This window comes from Dermacentor variabilis, chromosome 8, assembly GCF_050947875.1.
Source record: "Dermacentor variabilis isolate Ectoservices chromosome 8, ASM5094787v1, whole genome shotgun sequence".
NCBI classification, from domain to species: domain Eukaryota; kingdom Metazoa; phylum Arthropoda; class Arachnida; order Ixodida; family Ixodidae; genus Dermacentor; species Dermacentor variabilis.
Window position 1 is genome coordinate 26,379,139 of NC_134575.1, and position 26,183 is coordinate 26,405,321.

General features: G+C 45.6%; 1 protein-coding gene across 1 annotated transcript in view; it reads left to right on the forward strand.

Moving 5' to 3' along the window:
• LOC142590742 (uncharacterized) overlaps positions 1-26,183 on the forward strand; it is a 35,258-nt gene that overhangs the window by 1,036 nt on the left and 8,039 nt on the right. The window contains exons 2-8 of the mRNA XM_075703170.1: positions 1,440-1,911; positions 5,311-5,463; positions 6,849-6,993; positions 10,795-10,957; positions 16,570-16,691; positions 21,102-21,243; positions 24,332-24,502. Coding sequence (XP_075559285.1) covers positions 1,440-1,911; positions 5,311-5,463; positions 6,849-6,993; positions 10,795-10,957; positions 16,570-16,691; positions 21,102-21,243; positions 24,332-24,502 — 1,368 coding nt within the window. The remainder of the gene's footprint in view (positions 1-1,439; positions 1,912-5,310; positions 5,464-6,848; positions 6,994-10,794; positions 10,958-16,569; positions 16,692-21,101; positions 21,244-24,331; positions 24,503-26,183) is intronic.

Genomic DNA, 26,183 nt, shown 5'->3' on the forward strand with positions numbered 1-26,183 from the left:
TGCCTGAAGCTGTCTTTTCATGCTATGTGATTAGCGATGATGCAGTTGCGCATGCTCTGCTGGCCTTGCTGGGACTACACCGATCCTAATAAACCTCAGTTGATAGTCCAGTCGTTGTGGTGTGAACCTCTCATCTTGTCCTTTGTGTTTTTGACTGGTTTTTTCGTTCAAGTATGTACCAACTGGCCCAGATTTCAACCCTTCTGCTGCTTTGCATCTACTTTACTTCTATTTTCAGTACCTTACTTTTGCTAAAAGTTCTACACTGACGCATCGTTTAAACATGTCGTCACTCGTTGCCCCGTTGCTGGCTGAGTCGCGCTCCAAAATCAAGAAACGTAAGAACATTAGAAACTGCCTCGATCAGTAAAAAATATTTCACTTCGTTCGAGTTGTAGCCGTTTCTTGAATCGACCTTTCGGATAATTAGAACAAATGGGGAGGTCTCGCAACGGTCGAATTGATTGGAGTAATTTTTATATAACTTTTCCGAGTTAGTTCTTAAGCGTTACGCCCCCGATTTTTTAGGTTCCTCACCCAATAGGACACACTATAACCGGCCGTCAGCTATACTGAGCGCACTACTGCTCTGCATACTAAAACAATAAACACAAAACTAAACAAAGGTTCTGCACGTCACGTCAGATCATGGGTGTCTGTAAAACAGCCAGAAGACCTCTCAAGCAAATGGCGCACTATATTTGAAGGCTCCCTTCCATTACCTTCTAATATGGGCTAGTACTTTTCTTGAAAAACTGGACATCATCGTATGCAATCAAGGTCAGGAATTCGGGACGTCTGCTCGTCGCGCCATCTTTCGGCGGCGTACGCGCGCCCCACCGTAACCGATTAAACAATAGAAAAGAAATCGTATCAAGAACAAAATTCGTTATCGAACTCGGGGATATACATAGAGACCCACCGGAATATTCGGTTAAATCCCAGTAGCATGGCCACAAGGCACCTAGATTCCTAGGATAGTTAAATATTTTACAACACAACCTTTTAGACACTCATAAGCTGCTGGGTTGGTCGATCCTAGGTCATGCACTTTACGGTGGCATATTCTTCCACTGGCACTGTAGTGAGCGTTAAGCAGTACAACGTCCACGGTATCGCATTTCATTTTCCTAATACCGCCGCTTTTTTCTTTTGTTTCTGCGGAAGCGTTCTCTCAATTCTCTCAATAATTTGTATTGAACGTCCGGTAAAATAGTGTATATCTTCACCTCGTTATGTCTATTAACCGCTGACCAAGGCATTGGGAGATCAAAAGACCAAAAGCATTACGGCTGCCAGCCGACACTTCATCAGCATACTCGTTTTTGTTTGTATTTTTCAGAACTGTCTTGAATTGTTTTAGCGTGAGGCCACCAACTCAAGAAATGCTGAGCGCTATCTTTTTCTTCATTTTTCGATTGTATGTTCTAATTTCGAAGGCCACCGACGCCAACGTCTACGCCTCGAAGGCCACCGACGCCAAGGCCTACGCCTCGAAGGCCACCGACGCCAAGGCCTACTCCCGCGAGGCCGCCGACGCCAAGGCCTACTCCCGCGAGGCCGCCGACGCCAAGGCCTACGCCTCGAAGGCCACCAACGCCAAAGCCTACGCCTCTGAGGCCGCCGACGCCAAGACCTACGCCTCGAAGGCCACCAACGCCAAGGCCTACGCCTCAGAGGCCACCGACGCCAAGGCCTACGCCTCAGAGGCCACCGACGCCAAGGCCTACTACCGCGAGGCCGCCAACCCCAAGGCCTCCACCTCCGATGCCACCGACACAAAGGCCTGCTACCACAAGGCCGCCGACTCCAACGCCGTCACCGCCTACAACTCCAACACCGGTGACTACGCAGCCACCGCCCTCGTCTCCATCCACTACGCCTGGGCCGCCGACAACACTACCGTACGACGTCAGTAAGTGCAATATACCCTGTGTCCCAGTTAACGCTAGCCAAGCTGTTCAATGACCTACGGAGTTCGATCGGCATGAGGTCGGACCCTATTGTAACATGTGAGTATTAGGCAACCGTATTGTCTGGTTGATTGCCCCCGCAGGATGTTGTATAATCTACAAGGGCGTATTCTGACTGAACGTTTAAACGTTTCTCGTTCGGCTCCTTCATTTAAACCACGAATGAAATTGCGTTTAAAGTACCGCATACGTTCGTATAAACGCCTACTAATTTGCAGCACAGAACTGAAACTTCGGCGAGACTGATCTCGGCAGCACCGCGGTAGCGCGAGCACCCGGCCGGTTCACACGTCTTGAGCCGATGCGATCTCTTCCGAGCTAAACGACAGCTCGAGTGCCCACGCTCGCTCACTCGTGCAACCCGTTTTTTGAACACGCGGGAGCACCGATAAGTGCCCAAGAGTGGCACTCGCCAGTGCTCGGGTCAGTCCCGGCAGCTCCACCCGCACTGTCCCGAACTTTCACGAGAGCGGCTTAGAAAAACAGCTCTGAATGGCCTTTTTTTTTGCCCCCTTGAGCAACTCTGTGTTTGGAAGAATAACGCTCATTCAAGTAACGCTCGAAAGGCGCATTCACTAGCACTCGCGCCGGTCTCAGTGGCACACCGGCTTCGTGCAGATGAAATTATACGCTAATTCCTTTGTTTACGTTTTCTTTTTCTTTCAGCGCCTCGGCCAGGAAAACCACCTCGTAAGCACTTGCTAATGACTTTTCAGTTTGAATTCGTTGTTTCCCGACAGATTCCCATAGATAACTAGCTTAATGAGAGAGAATCGATGAACGTGCTGAAATAATGCAGATTTTCTCTTTCATTTAAGGCGTTTAGCCGGTTGTTGGCAGACCTCGTTTGGCGATTGTGGAGACGTCATCTTTTTTTTTCCCCTTTTTTTCCTTTTTTGTAATGCAAGCTAGGCGCAGACTCCGCTAAAGTAAGCTCACAGCTGGTAGCACGCTACTTTGAAAAAGACCAAAGCAAGTTAAGTTAGCTTTCAGTTACATATTCATTGTATAGAACTACAAGCAACACCATTCTAGACGCCATATTGGAAAACCATCATGGCGAAAAGGAGCGTCCGTGACGTCACGTTCAAACTATCTATACTTGCTATTGTAGCTGCCTTCTGGGCTGTAACAGTAGACAGGCTTAATTTCCGGCAAGGAGTGTAGCACATGCAGAGTCTGCACCTTGGCAACATCTGCGGATTTTATCCGCACAGAGAGGGGAAGGAAACGGGGAAATTGGCTATGTCACACTTTCGTTTTAACGCGATACCGTTAAGGAGCCCGTGTCTGAAAATTCGGCGTCGGCGTACCGCGTATGGCGTCGGACGTCGTTGCGGGAAAAGCATTCTCGAATCACGCATACCCAGGCCTTTCATGTGGCGTAAGGAATCGACTGAAATAACTGAATTTCTCAAGCTAAAATGCTTGGAGAAATCGTAAACTCCGACTTACACACAACTTACAGACATGATAGCTCTCAGATTGCAATTTGAATATACGAGAAAACGTGATTCTGTCCCGCGGAAAGTCAAACCCCTTTTCCAGCGTTTCTACAATGCATAGACCGGAGACTGCGTCCGCCATTTGCTCATGCCGGCGCGTAAATATCTCAGAGTCCACGGAGCAGCGCGCGTGCTTCCTTGAAACACTTCCAGATGGCGCGCGCCTCCGCCACATCGCGGCCCTTGCAAGAGGCCGCATCTCTATCAGAAAGCCCACCTTCGTGCATAGCGTTCGCCTCGAGCGTTTCCCGTAAACATTACGATTACATACGCTGCAGTTGCCGGGAAGCCTGAGAAGCAGTCAGGGATCTTTGGGTGCTATCGCGTTCCACTCTTAAAGGCGAAACTTAAGCGTCCTCCAACTTTTCGTCGTCTCTGAGGTGTAGCGACCACAAAATTCGAGAAGACGGATCTTGATTTCCTCTAATTCATCCGCCATTGTGGTAAAGTGTCCTTTCAAACCACTGCCGTATAGGGTTGCCAACCGTCCTGAATTCGTTGGGACGATCCCGACTTTTGATTACATGGCCTGTGTCCTTACTTGACCCAGTCGGCCGGGCGGCCGGGTGTCCCGGTTGTTGCTTTCTTTTTATTTCATTTTAACTGTATGGCAAAAGTAGACCAGATCTCCTTTATATGTTCCTGACGGCTCGTTTGCACAATCTTTCTTTTTTGTGTTTTGTTGCATTGTCGTAAGCATCAAGGCGATAGCGTTTTTGGCGTCGTTCTAGTTCTGTTGTAGGCCCCAACCGTTCGTGGTACCTCTATCTGTATTGGTAGCCGTGCTACTCAGGCGACGATACTACAGCTTTCTTGTTGAAAATCACGAAACGGTAGGACTAAAAAAAAGTTGTTCAACGGTGTTGCGCGTTCGTATTGGCGGCTCCTGGCACTGACTGGGTCTGTCTTATCGCCAGGCGCATCACCTTGCGGGCTTCCGCAGAACTACTAGGTCAAACACTTGTCTTTGCTTCGTGTTGTCGACAAATTCGACTTCGCCCTGCCATCTGCTAGCCGCCTGGTTAGCTCAGATGGTAGAGCGGCTGCTCCGGAAAGGCACTCCGGAAACACTACGTCCCGGGTTCGAGTCCCGGACCAGGACGAATTTTTCTTCAACTTTGAGGCTTTTCTTTCGAGGAACCCGTATGGGTTTCCTTTGTAGCAATTGCTACGAACGGGTGGATGTCCGACTTTCCCTTTATTAATTACTTCTCTCCACCTTGCGGGCTTCCGCAGAACTACTAGGTCAAAGTGTAGTTCTATGCGCAGAACGCGTCGTTTTAAACACGGGTTGATGTTTATTTGTTTAGAACACACTGCACTCCGAAAACCACGCAAGAGCGTCGTAATACAAAGAAAACTAACAGAAGACCAACAATATACAAAAATAGAAGTATTTATTTACCACTATTAATCGTTCTTGGTGCCACTGTCGCGTTACGACACCCGCAAGGGCATAACACCGTGCGATTCAGGATCGGCCCAGCCATGCATTTAGTCGAACTGCCTCCGAGGTCGATCCACATCATAAATCTAATTGAAACCCTTGAGGTAGGACGGAGATTTTGCACTGGATGTCTTCGACTTGTCACCCTGGACTGCCCGACACTGCCTCAGGCGCCGCTTTCAGCCACTGGGCTTTGGCGCGCATGCATGCACTGTCTCGGGCAGTCGTGGGCGGTTCAGGACCCACTGGTATAAGGGTTTGACCACCCACGCAACTGAATGCCGATCTCGGAGGCAATGAACAAAAGCCCGGCTACTGTCCCATAAAATGCCCCATTGAAAGGCCTATGTCGGTCACCCACCTGTGTCCGCGGCTCTCCGCGCAGGCAACTTCACCCTGATCTGCGTCTTCGAGTACATCACGGTGGAGCTCTGGAGCAAGACGGATCAGTGCACCGACTACGTCTACATCCGGGCATTCTACTACGCCATCAAAGTCAACCATGAGCCGCTCATTTTTGACAAGAAGACGTTGATGCGTAAGGACGCGTAGAGTTTAGTGGCAAAAAACCCGCGAAGACGCTTGAGTACAATGAATGCGACGTATATCAGCCTAATACTAATATAAAAAAACACTACATCCTGTCTTGCCGAAATCGAACTACGATTGTTAGACGTATTGCCAAGTATATCGCGCGGGAAACCGGCTCCGCTTATGCTCCACTTTCACGAAAATTTTACTGACCCATGAATTTTGTGCGGCGTCTATAAAGCGTCTGTAGACATCTGTATGGGCTTAAGAAGAAAGCCGATAAATTCGGGAGCTCATATTTAAATCTGTATGGGCTTAAGGAAGCTTATAAATTCAGGAGCCTCTATTTAAATCTGTGTGGGCTTAAGAAGGAAGCCTATAAATTCAGGAGCTCTTATTTAAATACGTGGGAGCGACGAAATCGTTTTGCTAGACTTCCACTGCACCTAATTTGACAAGTGTCGTTGCGTTCGAAAGAACAAGTTTAGGTCTACCGACTGTGTGAAGCTGATTTTTGTTTAGGCCACCATTTAAAGAGAACCGTTCGAAATAGAAAGAAAAGTTCAACGTAACTGAAGCATGACGTTTCCAACTGTTTGACACAGCAGTAAAAGACATGCAGATCACACGCACGCGTTGCAATGTATGTGACGCGAAACTTTAGGGAAGCGGGTAAATAAATTCTTTTGATTGGGTTAGTTTAGGTTAGGTTTTGCGCGCGATTTTGTTTACTTTCAGTGCTGTGCAACGTGTAACCTCACGAAATGTGTGCCGTTTATCGGCCGCAAAAGATCGAAACATTATTGTCGGGCAATTCTTGTGTCTGTGTAATACAATAACGCTCACAACCTGTGCCGAAATGCGAACACCGAGTGAGGCGGATACACAGTATGAAACGTTGTTGTTGTTGTTACTTGCGTGTATTGTCCGTATATAGTGCTAAGCCGCATGCAGACTGCATAAGAACAGTCCTATGATTATTCTCTTCCTCCTCCTGTCTTTCAGGGAATACTCACATGTTGTTGTTGTTGTTGTTGTTGTTGTTGTTGTTGTTGTTGTTGTTGTTGTTACTTGCGTGTATTGTCCGTATATAGTGCTAAGCCGCATGCAGACTGCATAAGAACAGTCCTATGATTATTTTCTTCCTCCTCCTGTCTTTTAGGGAATACTCATATGTTGTTGTTGTTGTTGTTGTTGTTGTTGTTGTTGTTGTTGTTGTTGTTGTTGTTGTTGTTGTTGTTGTTGTTGTTGTTGTTGTTGTTGTTGTTGTTGTTGTTGTTGTTGTTGTTGTTTGCGCGTATTGTCTGTATATAGTGCTCTAAGCCGCATGCAGAGACTGCATGAGAACCAGTCCTCTGACTATTTCCTGTTTCCTCCTCCCGTCTCTTTCAGGGAATACTCACACACTGTACTACGACGACCAGTACTACTGGCAGAATCTGACCCTGGCGGACCAGAGGGTGAACCGTGCCATGCGCCGGTTTACTCACGCCGACTGGTACCTCGGCATGTGGGGAGCCGTCTACATGCGCCTCGTGTGAGTTTCAAGAGGCGGGCTTTTCCGGTTTTCGTTCTTTGTATTTCTTTTTTTTTTCTGTTGTTGTTTTTTCGTGAACGAAGTTTTCGAGTTGGTTCCGAATGTACGAGGACCGTGATTTTCGAATTTCGGAACGAATACCGCATATCCACGGCCCCCTAATAACGCTTCTTACGAATTTAGGAAGCAGCGTGTTGCCCGAAAAGGGGAGATTTTTTCGTATCGTTTACGAATATTCGAGCCCTAAGTGTTCCGAATACCGGGGCGAATACCGAATACGAAATCGATTACGATTGTTCGAGTTACGCGGATTTCAAATTTCAGTATACGAATGAATGACGACTATTCGACTCTATACGGCGCAAGGATGATGCTCGAAAAGGCGTGATTTTCCTCATTTGTTTAGAATAGTTGAGTTTCGAATATAAAAAAAATTAAATCTCGGTTTGTGCTCGGTGTTGCCAGTCGGGCTTGTATACTTCATTGCCTTTTTATCTGCAGCGTCATGTTAATCGCGAAATTTACGTCGTGTATTGTCAGAATAACGTGAATACAAAAAATAATTTACGATTGGGAGTTTGCTCGAAAATAAAAAAAATCGGATAAAACAATTTTCTCATCGGTCCTGGATACTACAGTACTACGCGTTTCGAATTTTGAGATGAATACCGGATATTGCTCCCTGCATACCTCTAGAGTGAGTGTTTCAGAAAATAGGAATGTTTTTTAAATCAGTTTAAAATATTGCAGAATTGTTTTCGAATCGGTTTCGAACGTCATTTGAATACCAAGTTATTTATTTATTTATTATTCTGAAAATATAAAGGCAAAATGAGATGGAAAAGAAAGTCGTTTTTATTTCACATCTCTGACTAGTTCTCTACTGCAATACGCGCGAAATGCAGAAATATCCTAATTATACAACCAGTGGAGCGATTTGAATTAGTTATTAGATATACTGCTGTCTGCAACAAAGAGCTAACTGCTCTTGGTTGTGGCTTAGGGTTTCAAAGCTTTTGCGGAAATTGTCACCAAACAGCTAACATTTTTAAAAAAAAGATGAAGCAATATATTTTCTACGCGGCGTCATAATGCACTGGTGCAGAGATAATCGAACAAACGGCGAACTGGATATGTCGGGCGGGAAAGATGATGAGCATTAATTCACAGGCTAGCGTGAAGCACGTACAGTACATTGATTAGTTACATATTAGTTGCAATTAGTTACAAATTAGTTACATTCCAGAGTGCTGTGCAAGCAAGCTTTAGATGCTTGAAGGCATGCACGTTTACTGAAATGTGAAATCGCTTTCCTTTTATTTAAATTTATTGCCAAGTTAGAACTGCTAACTTGATGCTTAAGCTTGTTTGCGGGCTTTTTTTTTAAATGTCTCCCTACCGGGCAAATCCTGTAACAAGAAGTTATATATATATATATATATATATATATATATATATATATATATATATATATATATATATATATATATATATATATATATATTCACTGGCGTGAGATTATATTTTTTGACGTAAATTCAACACCCTCATCACATTCCGTAAAGTGGATATGCCAAGCAAAACGATTTACAATATAGTTACAATATAGTTACGCACTTTATGAAAGTCGTAATATCAATCATGCTGGACTTTCATTCGCCTTTATTTAGTTGCGTTTAGTGTGCTAGGCCGGCGGAAAAATACACTGCCTTTATTCGATTCAGAGAAAAAGGTGCACACTACGAATGAAAAGGCGCAGTTGATTCCATTTGTGGACTGCCGGGCTGCGCCCACTTAATGCAAGGTTAAAAGGTGCCGTGGCACCGTGGCGACACCTTGCCCTTGCACCCCGCGCAAATCGAGCGCGGCCGGGTAGTAAGTACACTGTAGCGGGGTTGCACTGGAGTGCATTGCCGTAGTACCTCGGGGAATCGAAACCCTGAGGGCAGTGCACCGTTAATACAGTTGCAACAACAAAAAAAAAAGGTGCAGAGAAACTGGGTTTGAACCGAATAAACCTAAAAGAAAATATACGTAGGCGGTGTCCACATCTGAACCCCAGTTGTGGTGGCGGCATCTGGATAACGGACGTCGAAGGCTGGCTGTGTGCGCATGGCCTCTGAGATCTGCCGCGGCGCGCAGTTTCGCGTCGGGGTAAATCTCGGAGGCCATGATATGCGGCGGAAGCGCTTGTTGCGCCGGAGCCGGAACCACGTCGCTGACGTCGAGCTTGCTCTTTTTTTTTTTTTTTGGTACACAGAAGTTGGTCGCACATCTTCGCGACCTTCAGCTTTTTCGCTGAGCTGCGTAAAAAGAAAAGAAAAAGAATGTGATTCGCATTTGAATCACTGTATGCATCACTTTTTGTCGAGAAAACAATCGAATACTATGCGTCAATTTTACGAGGATGCGAGCTGCCAAGATAAAGCCATAGTGTTTCTCATTATAACACCTAGAGGGAAGTCTGGCGCCACCGTCTATGGGAGTTTCCTAATGGGCGCTGTGCCGTCATGGGAATGACGTGGGAACACGGAGGAAGGAAACTAAGGAGAGGCCCTGACGTCACTCTTTGTGAAACTAAAGTGAAGCCGGAAGTTGGCGTTGCTCATGGCGTTGCTCCGCCTATCGGGCCAGCTCTCCTCACTTGTTTACATTTCTCGCGAAACCACGCCGCGCTGCGCGCAACCGTGCTGCTCGGACCCGCGGCGCTCCGCAGCGATACTAAGCAATCGTTAGCACGTTAGCATGATTCCGCGAAAAAGGGCAAAATTACCCGCGGATATTCCTTCGTCCGTTGCCATTGCCGTGGCGCGGTACATTGCGTACAGCGTTGCATGCGCGTTCATTTCACGAACTTTAGTTCCTCTTGTCCCACCTGGCCACAGCAACATCGGGAAGAGCACGGTCCAGATAACTCAGCGCAACAAAACACGAAGACCAACGCAAACCTGCCCGCACGGCGCCTTTGCCACGGTACGAAACCTACGGAGCCACACGTGTGAGCACACGAACCAAAACAAAGCCGCCATTGTGGCCCGAAAGGCGTGGCCGCTACAACAAAGAAATAAAAAATCAGCAAAAAAAGGAGAACCTACTACGTCACTTCCTCCACACTTTTCTCCTAGCGCGCGGAGGGGGTAGGGCCTCTCCTTAGTTTCCTTCCTCCATGTATGGGAATGACGGTATATTGTCTGCGAGGCTTGCGTTGGCTGGTGTTGTAAGAAGCTTCGTCTAAAACGTGGATATGACTACACAAATGACGCGTTCTTAAAGCAAAATCTTCACAAAATGTTTCCAGTCACGCATATCACATGTTCCAGTGAAGTTTACTCACTATGCATAACTAAGCGAAGAAAGGCAAGAACAGACGACAAGCATTTCCAAAGTGAGCACGAATCTTGTCGTCCGTCCTCCAGCTTTAGCGGCCCGCTGATACTTACTACGTTTCATATAGTTGTACATGCAGCAACAAGTTCTCATGGTTAAACAAAACATGTTTTTGTGTAGTAATAAAGCTAAAACGGATTTTTACGTGCTGTTTTAGTAGAAAATTAATCATTGCGACAGACGGAACGGTGCTTGCCTGGCTCTCCGAGAACGATGCCGATCCGAAGCCACAATATACCGGCATTCCCAACGTAACGGTGGGCATTCCCAGGCATACCACAGCGCAGCAGCGCCAGATTTCCCTCTACGTAATACAGTGAGAAACTCTATAGATAAAACTTTCAAAAAAGTAAATGAAACGAAACGAAATCGCGAGCATCGTAACTTTGATGTTGCTTCCCTTGGTCCTCGCAGGTCAAGCTTTTGGCAGACCGGCATTATACGAGACGCCCTTCACAACTTTACGCGTCGGCCCTATTTCGGCCCGATCAACACGACCCGGTTCACCGGATTTGCGATAATCAACACGATAATCCAGAACGATCGAGGAGACGCTCTGATCGAAGAACACTTCAAGGCAAGTAATACGTTTCGAGCCAACAGATGGCTTCGCGCGGAGGAACCCCCGAAATTCTCGGGGCTGCCAACGGAGCCACCAACTTGATCGGGGAGCCTTCGGTTCCCCCCAATCAAGTTCCTCAGGACACTCTAGTAAAGTTCTTGTCACTGTCACTGCCAACGGCCTCCGAGATCGTGCCGCTGTCCCTGTGATCTCGGAGGACACGGGATGCTGAAGAGGAGCTGGTCGGTTCGATTCTGAAAGGTCACGCTGACGTACCGGCGCTGCTGCCCCGGCACAAAATTTTCGAGCGGAAAAAAAAAAGAAAATTTCAGCATTTTCTTTCTAATAATCTACTTACGTTAGTTTACTACACTAGTGTGAATTTGACGAAAACAGGGTTTTTTATAGGCTACTTCGTCAGTCTAAATTGATTCGGTGTTTCTATTTAGTGTATCTTTAATCCATTTGTGTCTTGGTCGTTTGTGAACCAGAGATGGCTCGCCTTTCCGTCGTCTCACATTGCCATGTCTCTCAGTTGACCCCGACGTCCAGCTGTTAAAGGCAATAGAGAGTTTTAGATTATAGTGGGGCGCAAGGCGTTGGGGCCCCCAAGTATTTGTGTTAGAGTCGCACCCGCCGTGGCGGTTTAGTGGCTGCGGCGTTGCGCTGATGTGCTCGAGGTCGCGGGTTCGATCCCTGCCGCGTCATCCGCATTGCGAGAGGGCGGGGCGAAATGCATAAATGCCCTGGCGAGTAGATTTAGGTGCACGTTGGAAGAACCCCAGCTGGTCAAAACTAATCCGTTTCGAACGTGGAAATAATGTTCACCTTTCAGCGTTGTGTGTCCAGTTCACGAAGTGTAGAAGTGTCCTATATGACATGGGCGATTTTTTTTTCATTGTTATTTTTAACGATACTGAAAAAAAAACTACATCTGTACCAGAAAAACACCGCGAAAGGCATCGACCTCGACGGACTTCGACGCCTTTCGCACAGACATATTTTTTTTGGGGGGGGAGAGGGGGGAGAGGGGGGAGTGAATTGGGAAGTTTATTTTCTTCCTTGAAAGAAAGAGGGAAACAGAAGCGATAGGCGGATGGGGGCCCTGACGTAGCATTGTCCACCCTACAATACAGCTGGCAATGATTTCCAAAACAACATTTTAAAGCATAGTAGTACACATTATGCGAAGTGTTAATGCATGTTACATTGATTTGTTGATTGATTGATTGATTGATTGATTGATTGATTGATTGATTGATTGATTGATTGATTGATTGATTGATTGATTGATTGATTGATTGATTGATTGATTGATTGATTGATTGATTGCAAATGGAAGATGTAATATTTTCGAGACCGTGATGACAGAGTAGTTGATTTTGCAGATAGTGTCCGTTTCACATTCCGTTTTGTATCAAAGTGAGGAGGTTACACTCGCTCTCTCTAGGTGAAAACAAATATCCCTGCTTTAATTATTCGTGTGGCCACGCACGTACAGCAAAATGGCATGGTAGACACTACATATAGCGAACGTTACAAGCTACCATACAACCCTATAACACACTATTATATGCGTACTATATATGCGACATACGTACAACGCGACTGTACTTGCATACGTATACTTAGAATATCGGTGCGCTCACTATATGCACTAATAATAGCGATGCTAATGTACGCCCGATGTAGCTCCAACGCTACCACATATGCGTAGCCAACATGGTCCAAAAATGAGCCAACGTAATGTATTTCGACAAATTTGGCGAGAATTAAAGCCTGCAAGATTGCTTGGGATTGTACTAGCTTGCTCGCTGTGTAGGTAGTAATATTCGTGCTTAAAGGGACACTTAAAGGCAAATATTAAGTCAAGCTAAAGTGATATATTAGGGCTCAACAATCTCTAAGGCGTCAATATTACCGCGAACAGAGCCTTAATAATCGAGAAATCGAGCTAAATGCAGGGCATCGTTAGAGACTCCCCCGGGACATTCAAGCACTTGCCCGATGACGACAGCACTCCTCGGTTAAATTCTGTCACTAGTACTCAACCGGGCGATGCAAACGATATCCTTGTATTGTATTATGAGACGAAATAAAATGCTACTTGTCCAGTTTTATCTCATTTTTTTAAAAAAAAGAACTAATTGAAATTACCCTTGACACGACGCGGGCGGTAGAAAGGTTCCGCTTTCGCTCAACTCCGCGCCGCCCACGCTTTCGCGTTTCACTAGTTTCGTTATCGCGTAGCGCTGCGCTGGTTTTGGTTTTTGTTCGCGAAATTCGCACAAACTGCGAGTAGCAGAGAATTCAAGTTCCACGTGATGTCCCGCGATACCGGAACGGTCTACGCCACCTGACCAAAAAGCAGCTGCAGCGGCGAGTCCACCGCTCTGTCTTGGCTCGGTATGCGCCGTCTGTCGGGCGGGGTTTTACTCACCGACGGCAGCAAAGGGTGTTGATGACGCATGCAACGTCACCACTCTCCCGGTTGGGTTGGGGGAGATTTTGTTTATTTATTTATTTATTTATACTGCGATCTTTTACAATATTTTAGCAGGGTGGGAACATACAAGTACAGGCGCCGACAAAAGTGGTATGCTCCACGCAGTCCATGCAGCGGGAGCCGGAGCAACGGCACACTGTATCGCGACGCCATCTACAGGCGGCATCTGGGATCGAGACAGCCAATGGGTGCCCTTTATTATCGGCAGACATGATCCCATATGCTACCTGTAGATGGCGTTGTGATGCAGTTTGCCGTAAAACCCCTTAATAATTTTAAAGTAGCGACACTCTCCTCCACTCCCGCGCTTTCCTCCTCGATTCTCCTCGCCCGCCGGCTGTGCGCGCTGCGCACGGCACGCTTCGCAGGCCATCGCGCGCTCGCCGGCTTGATGCATCAGCTGGCACCCGTGATCGCACCTAACTTGGGGATTTTTTTCTCGCTCTATTATTAAACGAAAGCACTAGATAGGGATGCAATGTGCTTGACTCTACCATGACCCACATTTATCACCTCGTTTGAGCAATGAAAGCGCTAAACGTGCGCGTTTGCGGCATGAATTAACAATCGCAGCGTATTGTATATAGCCCACATTGGCTTTGATATCTTTATACTGGTCACTTCAACAGGGCAGAGCTTTAATTAGCGCAGTATTTAATTTAAATTTGTACATTCTTTAATATTTTGCGACACAGTGAATGCAATTAAATGCAATTTCAACTAGTGCTGCATTTTCGCGGAAGTACTTTTTATGACACTATATTTTTGCAGTCGAGCCAGGCAGAGATTGCGGTAATTTAGTTGGACGTCATTGCGTGCGTGAAGCTTCAGAAGCAGGACAGTGGCCGCAAAAATGATGCGAAATTTGCTATAAAGTGATTATGGATTTTTTTTTTTGGGGGGGGGCAGGGTGGGAGGGGTTCAGTCCTAAAAGGCTCGGGGCCTCGGTGTAATGCATATGCCGCGCATTTAATACCTGGGCTATAGAAATTTCATTCCTGCTTGAAAGAGAAAAAATTTTTTCTAGTTTTTCGTGCTCTCAAGAGAGATATATTTTTATTGACTACTGTAGAAGTGAGCGTAGCCATGGGTTGGCTTGAAATTTATGAATGATTGCTGACGGCAACGGACGACTAGATTAAGAGATGGGAAGGGGATGCTGTCTCTGTGACTTATTCAGTGTAGCCCATCGAATGCATTCAATTAGTGCCTCAGACGCCCGTGGTGATGCAATATTCAGCGCTGTAAAGGACGATAAGATAGGATTTAGCCCTTCTGTGACTGGGTCGGTTTCAAGGAAACAATTCGTACTATTTTAGAAACACAGAGCTTAAGAATCTGACGTTATTTTGATAGCATAACTAAATATAAATTGTAAAGATTTCACCTATGGCGAATGAAAGTCAGCCTTAAAAGGCATCTCTGCTGACTCGCTCCTCACGTGCCGCTAGACCTCGGAATCGCGGTAGACTTTCACAGTCGCGGCGGTCACACAAAGGCCTTCATCGCTCTAAAGATCCATAGCAGGCAAGAAGATGCTCAAAGCTTATTTGCGCGAAGTTTTGGTCCTCCTTTGCACATTATTCTTCCAATCTGTGGCATTAATGACTCTCCCAGATGTCATTCCTTTTGCAATTTGCCAATAAAGCTGTTTCGTAAGAGCTGGAAAAGCTGCCAGCCGCAGCCATTACCATAGATCTGAGAGGGCGGCATGCAGGGTTTTGTCAGTTTTTTCAGCTACTTACTGAAAACATCGTGCCACCCCAACACAAATTTCAGACGCAGAGTACAGGTCTGGAGCATAGAATACACAGCCACTGTGACACACCAGCACATATCTGGCCAGATGCAATTTTTATTGCAGGTGACTCCTGAAACGTTACACGGAAAACACACAAAACATCCAGGATGGCACACACTTCGGAAAATAAAAATATTTATATAAACCGCCGGTTAGAAGTAGCATAAGCTCGAACCCAGTAACATGAAACATTGCATGGTGTTATTCTCCAGACGATATGCGTCCGATGTTGTGAATCCACTTTATTCTGCGGCTGATGTCGTTCTTCCCTCGAGGAATCGTGAAAAGCATGAAGCTATTTTTTCACGCCGGCTTGTGCACTGAAATGCGCAGCAACCCGGCATAACGCGGTGCGAAATGCAGAGTTCGAATTAGCTGAATAAAGGAACACGGCCTGCCCATGGCGCCGAAGAAAAACAACAACACAAGCAAAGCGACGCTTTCGCGCGCGTTTCCAAGGCGACGGCTGGGGCCGGCCGGAGCGGCCAATCATCGGTCAGAAAAGCGCCGAGTGGAGAGGCGGGCGAGGAGGATGTGCGAGGGTTGGCGGCGCGGCGGCAAAGTTCACAGAATGGCGCTACTTTCAGTATCAAGGGGCTTTAGTTTGCCGTAGGGTGCCTCGATGCGTGCGCTCCCCTCCGCCGCGCATCGAGGCACCCTAGTTTGCCGTTGCTCCGGCTCCCGCTGCTTGGACTGCGTGGAGTATACCACTTTTGTCGGCGCCTGTACATTCACGCAAACATACAGTTCAAGCAATCATGCCGACGCTTGAATTCAACATGACAAAAGGACGGAATGCATGAAAAAAAGGAGCAAATAAACTATGTGCGGTTCAGTCATGAGCGCAGGTGCGCCTGCAAACGGGATAAAGAATTTTGTGTAACGACTTCATAAGGAAGTTTATTCCAATCAACTATTCTTCTGGTAAAATAAGAGTACTTGAAGCAGTTGTTGTGCGGTGTTAACGGGGTTACTGCTAGGGAGTGTTTATGATGCCTAGCATTACCAGTTAAAGGTGATAAGATGTGCGAGGTATCAATATGGTAGTGGCCATTCATTAGCTGAAAAAAAGAATTTTAATCTGGAAACACATATGAATTTCGAAAAAGGCATTCTGACCCTTCGGATGCAATTTTCTCGTAAACTAAGTCTGTTCTTGGTGCGAAACAAGCGTTGCGAGGTTTCTGGAATGATATTTAAACAGTCCACGTCGACTTAGTATTTGCCTTTAGTTTCCCTTTAACATTTATTTCTCGGAGAATGTGTTCCAAGAAATGAGACCTTGTCCGACGTTTTTTTTTTTTTCTTTAATCTTTCCAGTGGGGCATCTTCCGAGGCCAAGTGAATCCAATCGTACCGCCTGGCTGGACCTACTTACACACCGGCGCCGTGTGGCCGGATGCGGATGACGTCATCGAGAATCACGTCAGAAACATCCTCAGGTAGTTTGCCTACTTGTAGAATTCTAGCTGCGTTCATAATTTTGCATGTTCTACTAGCACTCAAAAATACAAGCCGGCAAAGTTCTGAACCTACCTGGCGCGATTACTACCCGACGGCTTCATTGAGGCGGCAAATATTAAGAAAACGTAATACTCCGCGAACTGGTGTTTTTCGCTCATATCGGTACGTTATCTTCCTCCGGTATGTTTTCTTTTTTTTTTTTAACTCTCGTCTTAGCTTCAGCTTAGACACCGAGACATCGTCCCCTGTTCCCGTCTTATGAGCAGGAGGAACGGGAGAGGAGGGGGAAAGACGACTCACGTTCGTTGTGTTTGTAAAGTGAAGCTTATTTTTTTTTTCTTGAAAGAAAGAGGGAAACTGAAGCAAAAGGCGGATGGACCCTGATTTAGCATTGGACACCCTAAATACAGCTGACAATGACTGGCAAAACAATATTTTAAAACGTATCAGCACGCACGACGCGAGGTGTTAATGCCTGTTACAGTGATTTTTGATTGATTGATTGATTGATTGATTGATTGATTGATTGATTGATTGATTGATTGATTGATTGATTGATTGATTGATTGATTGATTGATTGATTGATTGATTGATTGATACTTTCAATAAGGAAGGAAGCGGATCAAGAGCTAAAGGCACAAAGCCCGATAAAGGCTCCTGCTCCAGTCGGCATTTCGAGCGGAGAAAGTGCACTGTTACGGGCAATGCAATTTCAGTCGCAAATTTTACAGTTTATTCGAAAGAGCAGTATCAATAAAAAAGGAATTCGTTACACATATATTTAACATATAGAGCCAACAGTGGGTCCATTCAGGCACACAGAGTTATTGTAGATATATAAAATAAATGAAGAATAGAAGTTCCCGAAGAAACGTAAAAGAAACCCTCAGTCATGCACAGTTTCATATTCCGACATCAATTTTCTAAGGTGCTTTTTGTTTAACGTTTCTTGAAATCAAGTTTTCCGCCCTAGTCCAGTTAAAAAAAATTGGAATTTGTTTGCTTACATGGTGTCTGCCATAATGAGCTCCAATTCGTGGCGTCCTTATGATGTCTCTGCGCAGACAATATTGGGTTCAGGATTTAGGTGTCGCGACCTGATGTAGGTTATTATTTTTAGCATGCTGTATTAGTTTGAAAGCTTATACCGTAGTTACTTCTTGCTAAAGAAACAGTTAATGAGTGTGTAACTCCTGTAGTCGTCCGTGATAGTTTTCAAGTGAGTGAGTGAGTGAGTAAAGATTTTATTTGAAAACAAGGTATTGACGGATGACCTTGTTGTTAGGCAGCCACGAGCCCCTGGGCCCGGGCGGCTTCTTCAGCTCTCTTGATGACTTTGGCCGGCAGGTCAGGGTCGGAGCTAAGCAACACGGCCTCCCACCGCTCAGTATTACTCATTTCGTGATTTGTGTGATCTTCGGCTGGGCTCGACCACATAATATGGAACAGATCCGCATTTTTTCTTACAATGTTTACATGTATTAGGGTATTGGTCCGGGCAGCAGTATTGATAGGCTACGGGGTTGGGGTAGGTGTTCGTCTGAAGTCGTCTCCAAGCTACTTCTTGCCGCTTGTTAAGCGATTTGTGTGCTGGCGGGTACACTGCCCTGGCTAACCTGTAGTGCTGAGTTATTTCCTGGTAACTGACCATGCGATCCCTCTCTGATCCTACAGCTCTGCCTAGCTCTGACGGTAATTTTTCTGCAGGTGTATACCGAGGCAGGTCTTTCTGAAACGAGACACCTAAGAATTTCTGTACCTCTACCTCCTCTATCTTAGTGCCATTCAAAATTGTTTTCCTTCGAAGGCTTGATGACTGGCACTAAAATAGCATATTTTGTTTTATTTACGAAAGACAAGGCGCTAGCTCTTTGGTTCGAGATCGTCAAGCGGCGCGGACGTCCCGCGCGGGCGCCGATCCATGCTTCTGCGAGACCGCCTCGCGTGGCCTGCCTTCGAACGCACCACCGTTCGCGTGACCGTACGCGCGAACGACCAGGCGTTGGGATCCAGCATGGGGCGAACGCATTCGCTCGCTATCCGGTCGCGGTGAGTCGGACTTCTAGATTTGTCGCGCGCCCATCGGCATGTTTTGTGGATAGCAACTCGGCTAGTATAGGCATTGATCTATGAAAGGTGCAATAAATGCCCTTGTGATTGTTTGCACTACTGTGTTGTCGTTCCTTTGTCCCAAGAGCACGGGAGGAGGAGGAGGAGAACCCCACTATATATATATATATATATATATATATATATATATATATATATATATATATAGTCATATCTTAAGAAGCCAACAACCACTGACACCAAGGACAGCATAGGGGAAATTACTTGTGCTTAATAAATGAAATAAATTAATGGGAATATATATATATATATATATATATATATATATATATATATATATATATATATATATATATATATATATATATATGCGCTCTGTTGACATCTACTTCATTTACGGCTTCTTCCCAGTTAATATCCTGTAGAAAGATCAGGGACGAATTCAGCGTCTGTAGGTTTATATGTCTATAGGAGCTCAATACGTTCATGCTTTCAATTCTTTCTTGTAATGGGTGATCACTGACACCTGATGATAGTATCACAGCAATTGTCATCGGAGGGTGTACGTGATATACTACGCCAAGAGTGTTGCAGTGTCAGTAGTATTGCGAGTGACCGATGATACGAGGTTTGAACGTGCACTAGACTGAAATAATAAATCGAATATTTGTTAACAACATAAAACAGATAAACATAATTCTATCACACGTGAAATAACACATCAGCAAACACGACTAGCCATTTGGCGGTGTACAAATGAGTGATACAATTGCGACATTTGCTTTCAGAATACCGCAATCCAAACTATGTACCAAATGCTATGTCCATAGTTATAGAATGCTATATGGCTGTAATTGTTAAGTCGTTGTGGATTATTCTTTTTTATTTTTTTATTATCCCTTATGAGTCTTCACATGGAAATATCAAAATTACAATTGATCGAGAATATGGCTATTTAGAACTGTGGTGGCCAGGTAACTCCATTTTTGTCTGCCGCAATTCTTAAGTGTTTTAGGAACTAGTTTCTCTCTGTCTCCATATAATGGGTATTTTGTGGGGAAACGATGTGAGAATCGTCACTGGCAGTTGATTTTGGTGCCATGCTTAATACTGTAGTAAATGAAAAGTAAAACACCTGATTGGCTGTGAGAAATTGGTATTTCTTAAATAACGGTTGTTTGGGCGAAAGTCCCGAGTTTGGATCGTGTTATCCTTCAATTGCACGCAGCGCTATATTTGTAGAGTAACTAATTTTGGCGGCCTTATTCGAGAACGTTGTACCCCAGACTAAAGTACAGTATGACAGTTCGCAGTAAAATAGAGCGTAAGTCAAATGTACCTTCAATGGTAACGGTACCGGATCACCAATTTTGTACAGAAAACCAACACAATTTGAGGAACATGTTCCTTCGAACATAAAGCCTCACTGAACCATACACCAATGAGATGAATCTATTGAATCAACTGTGAATCTATTTTGTTGAAACAGGTATTAGACGGCAGGGAAATAAAGCGGAAAATTTCGATTTGAGTACTTACATCAACATATATAACTGCGTGTGTTTGTGTGTGTTGGCGTGTGCGACTGTGTAGTGTTTGTGTGTGAATTTGTACGTGCGTGTGAATTGGCGTGCGTATTTTATACATGTGCGTGCGTTCGTGCTCGTTTTTTCTTGTGTGTACACCTGTCTGTTTGTTTATGTGTTTCTGCATGTGTTTTTTGTGTCTGCACACGTGGGTGTGCTTGTGTCGACCTCTTGCCCCGGTGTTCTCTAGTTTGACAATCCTATTTCATACCTGTAAATTTCCTAATCACGTCCCTCCATCAAACCAATTGCAGCCTGAATCGGATTATATCGCGAGCAAAAAGTGTACTGCGTCCGTAGTCGGTGTCATAGACTTGCGCACAGTATAAGTAAAATTATGTTGTTTAACGTCTTGAAGTTACAATGTGGCCTTGAGAGACACCGTAGAATGCAGGACTCCAGTTTAATTCTTGCACCCGATGCTTGAAACGAGGTGGTATCGAAAAGTTTTGAGACTAGCTCTGCTTTGAATAATTTGCGAAATAATTTATTTTTGGTGCACATTGAAACGCTTTCGTCTTCGAAGTGGTCCCTTTGTACTGCGACACGGCGCTTGGCGTTCCTTACCCTTTGCGAATGTGTCCCGGAAGTCTGCTTTCCGGAACGAGTCGAACACCCTTCTGCGATTCGAGCTCGATTTGAACAATCGGGCCGAAATGGCGACCTTTGGGCTGAGTTTTTTCTGTCTCTCTCTCTCTTTCCCTCTCTCCTGAGTTTACTCCCAATCGCAGCGTCCCTGACATCGTGGGCCTCAGCACGAGCAACACCACCGATGAGCCCAACACGGTGCAGTTCGTGGGTGCCAGCCCCCGTTTCCTTTGGGCATCGCCTCCGAACCCGATTCGTGGAATTCTCCCCGGCATTCGAGGCATGGTCAGTGCTCTCGCCGATTGGTTTCGGCCGCTCCGATAACGGAAACGTAATCGTTTACATGCAGTATCTTACTTAGTTGTTGTTGTCGTCATCGTCGTTGTTTCTTCGAAGAGAGCACCCGTTTCCAACTCATTGCGGATGGACAAAGCGCCACAAGATACCAGCATTTCTACTGTCTTCCACGGCTACCGTAAGGCGGTATTCCGTAAACTGCAATAATTTCACGGACAAGCTAAAGCTATCTTGTGTCTAACACATTATTTTAGCGTGTCCGCAATCTTGTTAGCGTTTGCGGTTTACCGGGTTTACCGGAGATGAAAGTCCGGTAAACAACCGGTTTACCGGAGAGGTAAACCCGCCAGCAGCAACGCCGGTGGCGACATCTTGTGACGCCGCGTCTAACGACAATGGTTTAGGCCGTTGCGTGAGTGTTTTTGTCGAACATACAATTAACTGGAGATGTTTTCACAATTACGCCGCTGCCGGAAATTGCCACCAGCAGTAAAGTAGAATACACTTGGGTACTGCAATTGTAGCCCTGTGTACACTCTGGTTGAGCTCTGCGATATCAGGTGGCGCCAAAAACCAGGTCATTCACATTCACGTCTCCAGTAATCTTGCAAATCCACAATCGGCAAGAAGTTTGGGGACAAGCTGAAACTCTCAATAGAGGGTTTTAGCGTAGTGGGTGTTGAACCACCGGAAGATGTAGACGCCAAACAGCGTGACTCTGGTGGCGATTTCTGGCGACACTGTTTCACTTGTCAAGACAAAGTGACCGGTCACAGGAAGATAGAGACGAAGTGACAAACAAGAAAAACCTTTGCCTACATAGCCAACATTTCGACAAGAGTACACGTAAGTCTTGGTCAGGGCAACAACTCTTCTCCTTGACAATCTTCATATCTGTTCACTCCCTCTCAGTGGCGAGGAGAGTAAGTAAATAGGTACGAAAAAGTAAGGCGACAAAAGGAAGGATTAGCTGTGATGGTGAGAAAGTAGAAGTGCTAAGAAGTATAGAGAGTGATCGCGCACAACACATTATTATTATTATTATTTATTTATAATGAAACAAGCTAAAGCGTCGCCGGCGCTGAATTCGAATGGGTCATCCGGCACAGGCGTACGTGTGTGCGTCTACGCTGTGCCAAATGTCTGATTAGGGAGCTTTAGCGAATAGTATCTAAAGACGTGGCCAGAAGCTTTGGCGGCGACATCGCGCGACGCTCTTATCAACCATAACGCGATGTAAACATTAACTATACGACCGCGAGGTTTCTTTTGTTCACTCACTGTTATAATTACAATCATGTTTGTAAAGTTAACGTCATGGTACGTCACTTTCGATCACGATCGAGATCGAATTTCTCAGTCGCCGCTGTCTCCCTCTCGCGGCTTGCGAAAACGAGCCAATCGTGATCGCGAGGTTCGATCCCGAACGGAATCGGTCGCGTTCAAAACGAAGGATAAGTTCTGATCACGATCGAAAGTGTCCTCTTGTGACACCGTTGTAAACCTATGCCTCTCAACTCTCGCAATAATTTTTTTCGTATAAAGTTTGCATATTTACCTTCGTTCTACAATTTTCCGAAGATTGCATTAAGTTTTACGAACAAGAAGCTCTGTTCGAGTTGTAGGGTTGCTTACAATAAAGCAGCATAAAATTGGAAAAAAAATTACGTAAAATTAAATTACGATCCTACCTGCGCCATCCTTCCGTAGCAGCCTAATAAGTTATAGCCGCCTAATAACAGAGGGCTATACCTGCTTCGAGCAAGCTTATTCAGACAAGTTCCTGAAGCAGGCGAAATTTGAAGCAGCATAGGCAGCTGAAAAAGTCACTGCTCTCAAAACAATTTTCGATCAAGTTTGCAGCTGCCTTTGTGCTGCGTCTAAATTTAGATCACCATTATTAAAATGTGTATGCATCCCACCGAAGGTGCGTGATCAGAGCAAGTTTTTTTTAACGTGTTACCCTTACTCCCCCCCCCCCCCCCATCCAGTGAGACTCGGGAGGTAATATCCATGGGATTTTTACGAATTCTCAAGTTCGAAGGTTGACAGGTATGGCTATAAGTGAGGTTCCGTCTTTTCGGCGTATGTCGATACACACCGAAAGTTAACCCCCGAGGCGGTTTTCTCTGGATCGGTGAGAACTCAGAAAGCCCGAATTTGTACTTCTACCCTACTCTTCTATCTTGCTTATCTTACCTGTACCCTACTTCAACCCTACATCTACCCTGCTTGTTTTGTTTTTCTCGTTGACTGGGAATACAGCCACATTGAAGTGTCCTTGGGATCGTTCGTGTGTATTGAAACCACATTACTTGCCCCCTTGCCTTCTCCTATCTGTACCACCATGATGGTTTCTAAGTATTTGATCTTTCCAAGTATTTAGGAACATTAACTTCATGCTCCTGAAAGCGTCGCGTCTCTGTTGTTAATTTCACTCGTTAATGCATTAACTAGTGGCGTAGAGTGTTTGTTATGTGTTAAATAAAGTTGTGCGATGCCAGGTGCGTTACATTTTTCTCCTGAAGCTATACAGTGCGTTTACAACACAATCCTCTATAAACAGCGATTTCTCTTCGGTATTGATATTAGACACCGAAAAAGAAAACACGGATTCAAAGAGGAAGAAATAAACACCCTTAAATATATAACCCCTGAATTTGAAAAAAAAAAAGACAAATACGGAAAAACGCGGAACCCTATTTATAACGCATGTGTTCAATACAGCCAAGTTGGATGTGTACTACAGCCGAACGCCTTTACAGCGAAGTGCTTGAGGCGTCCGGAGGAATTCGCTATACAGGTTACTTCGTTCTAAAGGTCGCGCGCATAGCACACTACGAAGTAATTCACCAGCGGCCTTTAAAGTGAATATTTTGCAGTGCGCAGCTCACCGTAGAACCGGGACAGAATCATTCCTTCGTTGTACAGGTCATTTCGTTGTACAAAGGCGCTTCGCTCGTTGGAGAAGGGCGCTAGACTGCGTGTCCAATTTCGAGCTGCTGCGTTCCAGCAGGCTCGCGCTTCGCGAAGTCCCCCCCGACTCACGCTCAGTTATCACTGCGCGTTCTCCCAGTTGGGCATGCTGCAGGAATTCCCCCGCTGGAAGCAAGTCCTGAACAAAAACAAGCTATGTTTCTCGGTCTCCTCGTCGATAAACTACGCCAAGAACCTCCACCGGAACATCGACTTCAGGGTGGACATGGAGGACAAGGATGAGAGCGTCATCCGATTCTCTCGATATAGGGTGAGCCCAGCAGCACGCTCAAAGCGGGGTTCCGAAATTCTGCATGCTCGAAACAAGCTCCTACGACCCGCGCACGCGCGCGCGCACACACACGCACACACACACAAGCACACACACACACACACACGCACGCACACACACACGCACACACACGCACACACACACGCACACGCACACGCACACACGCACACGCACACGCACACGCACACACACACACACACAGACACAAAACGCTATGCACTTGCCCTTCTCCTCTCAAAGGGAGCATAGTCAGCTGGAGTCTGCTCGCACCTTAACGAGTTTGCCCTGATAATGTACACGCTAGGCCAATTGCAAAATAAAAGGTGGTAGTTCCAGCCTAAAGCGTTAACTATGCCGGCGTTGTGACATCAAGATCGCCTGTAAAATTTGCCCTTGACGTTCCGGTTTCAGCCTGAAACCACTGGCACAAAGACCTATCTGCACGCACAAGACTGTTGTTTAAAATGCGATGAACAACTTGGCATCTGGCGAGTGAGCAAACCTATAATTGGCATGGCGCAGTGTCATTCATGAAGTCGAGGCTGACAATGGTGCTTTTGCGTGTGCACCGTAATAGCGGTTTATCAAGTGTCAAATAGTGCACGGTGTCAAGCAGACACCGTGCACTATTTTGTTTGCTCATCTGCATTGATTATATCGAGTACGATGTGTTGCATGTGCGATACGTTATATTTGATACAGTTATACGCGTGCCTACGGGTGAATAAGTTTTCTTGTTGTCTATGAAAATTGTGTTCGATTAGGACGGCGTTATACATTGTAGCTCTTTATAAGACGGGAGACGTTAAAGAATTGAATAATTACAGGCCTATGAGCTTGCTTCCTGCATTGTATAGATTTTTCACCAAGGTAATTTTCAATAGAATCAAGGCGACACTCGGCTTCAATCAACCAAGAGAACAGTGTGGCTTCAAGACAGGGTATTCAACAATGGATCACATGCATGCCATCAGTCACGTAATTGAGCGATATGCGGAGTACAACCAACCTCTCTATATGCATCTCATAAATTATGAAGAGGCGTTTGATTCAGTAGAGATACCAACAGTCGCGACGCTTTGCGTAATCAAGGAGTACAGGAAGCAAAAGACTCCACAGCTGTCTTAATTCTCCACAAGAAAAGTGGAGTAATACCTACGAAAAAAGGGGTCAGACAATGAGACCATCTCTCCAGTGCTATTCACCTCAAGTTTAGAATACGTATTCAAGCTATTAGGCTGAGAAGGATAAGTGAGGCTCAACGGCAAATATCACAACAAACTTCGCTTTGCAGACGACACTTTCCTGTTCAACAACGCTGGGGATGAATTGCGCCAAATGGTTGATGTTCTTCACCGAGAAAATGTCGAAGTATGGTTGAAGATTAATGTGCAAAAGACAATGTTCAATAGCCGTGCAAGGGAACAAGCATTCATGGTCACCAGTCAGCTATAAAAATTGTGCAGGCGTACATTTACCTAAGTCACTTACTCGCAGGGGACCCTGGTCCTGAGAAGACAATTTACAGGTGAATAAAAATAGGTTGGAGCATGCAGGGCAGGCATCACCAAATCATGACCGGCAGCAGAAAAGTGTACAGCCATTGCATTCTACCGGTGCTAACATATGGGGCACAAACCTGGAGGGTAACAAAGAAGCT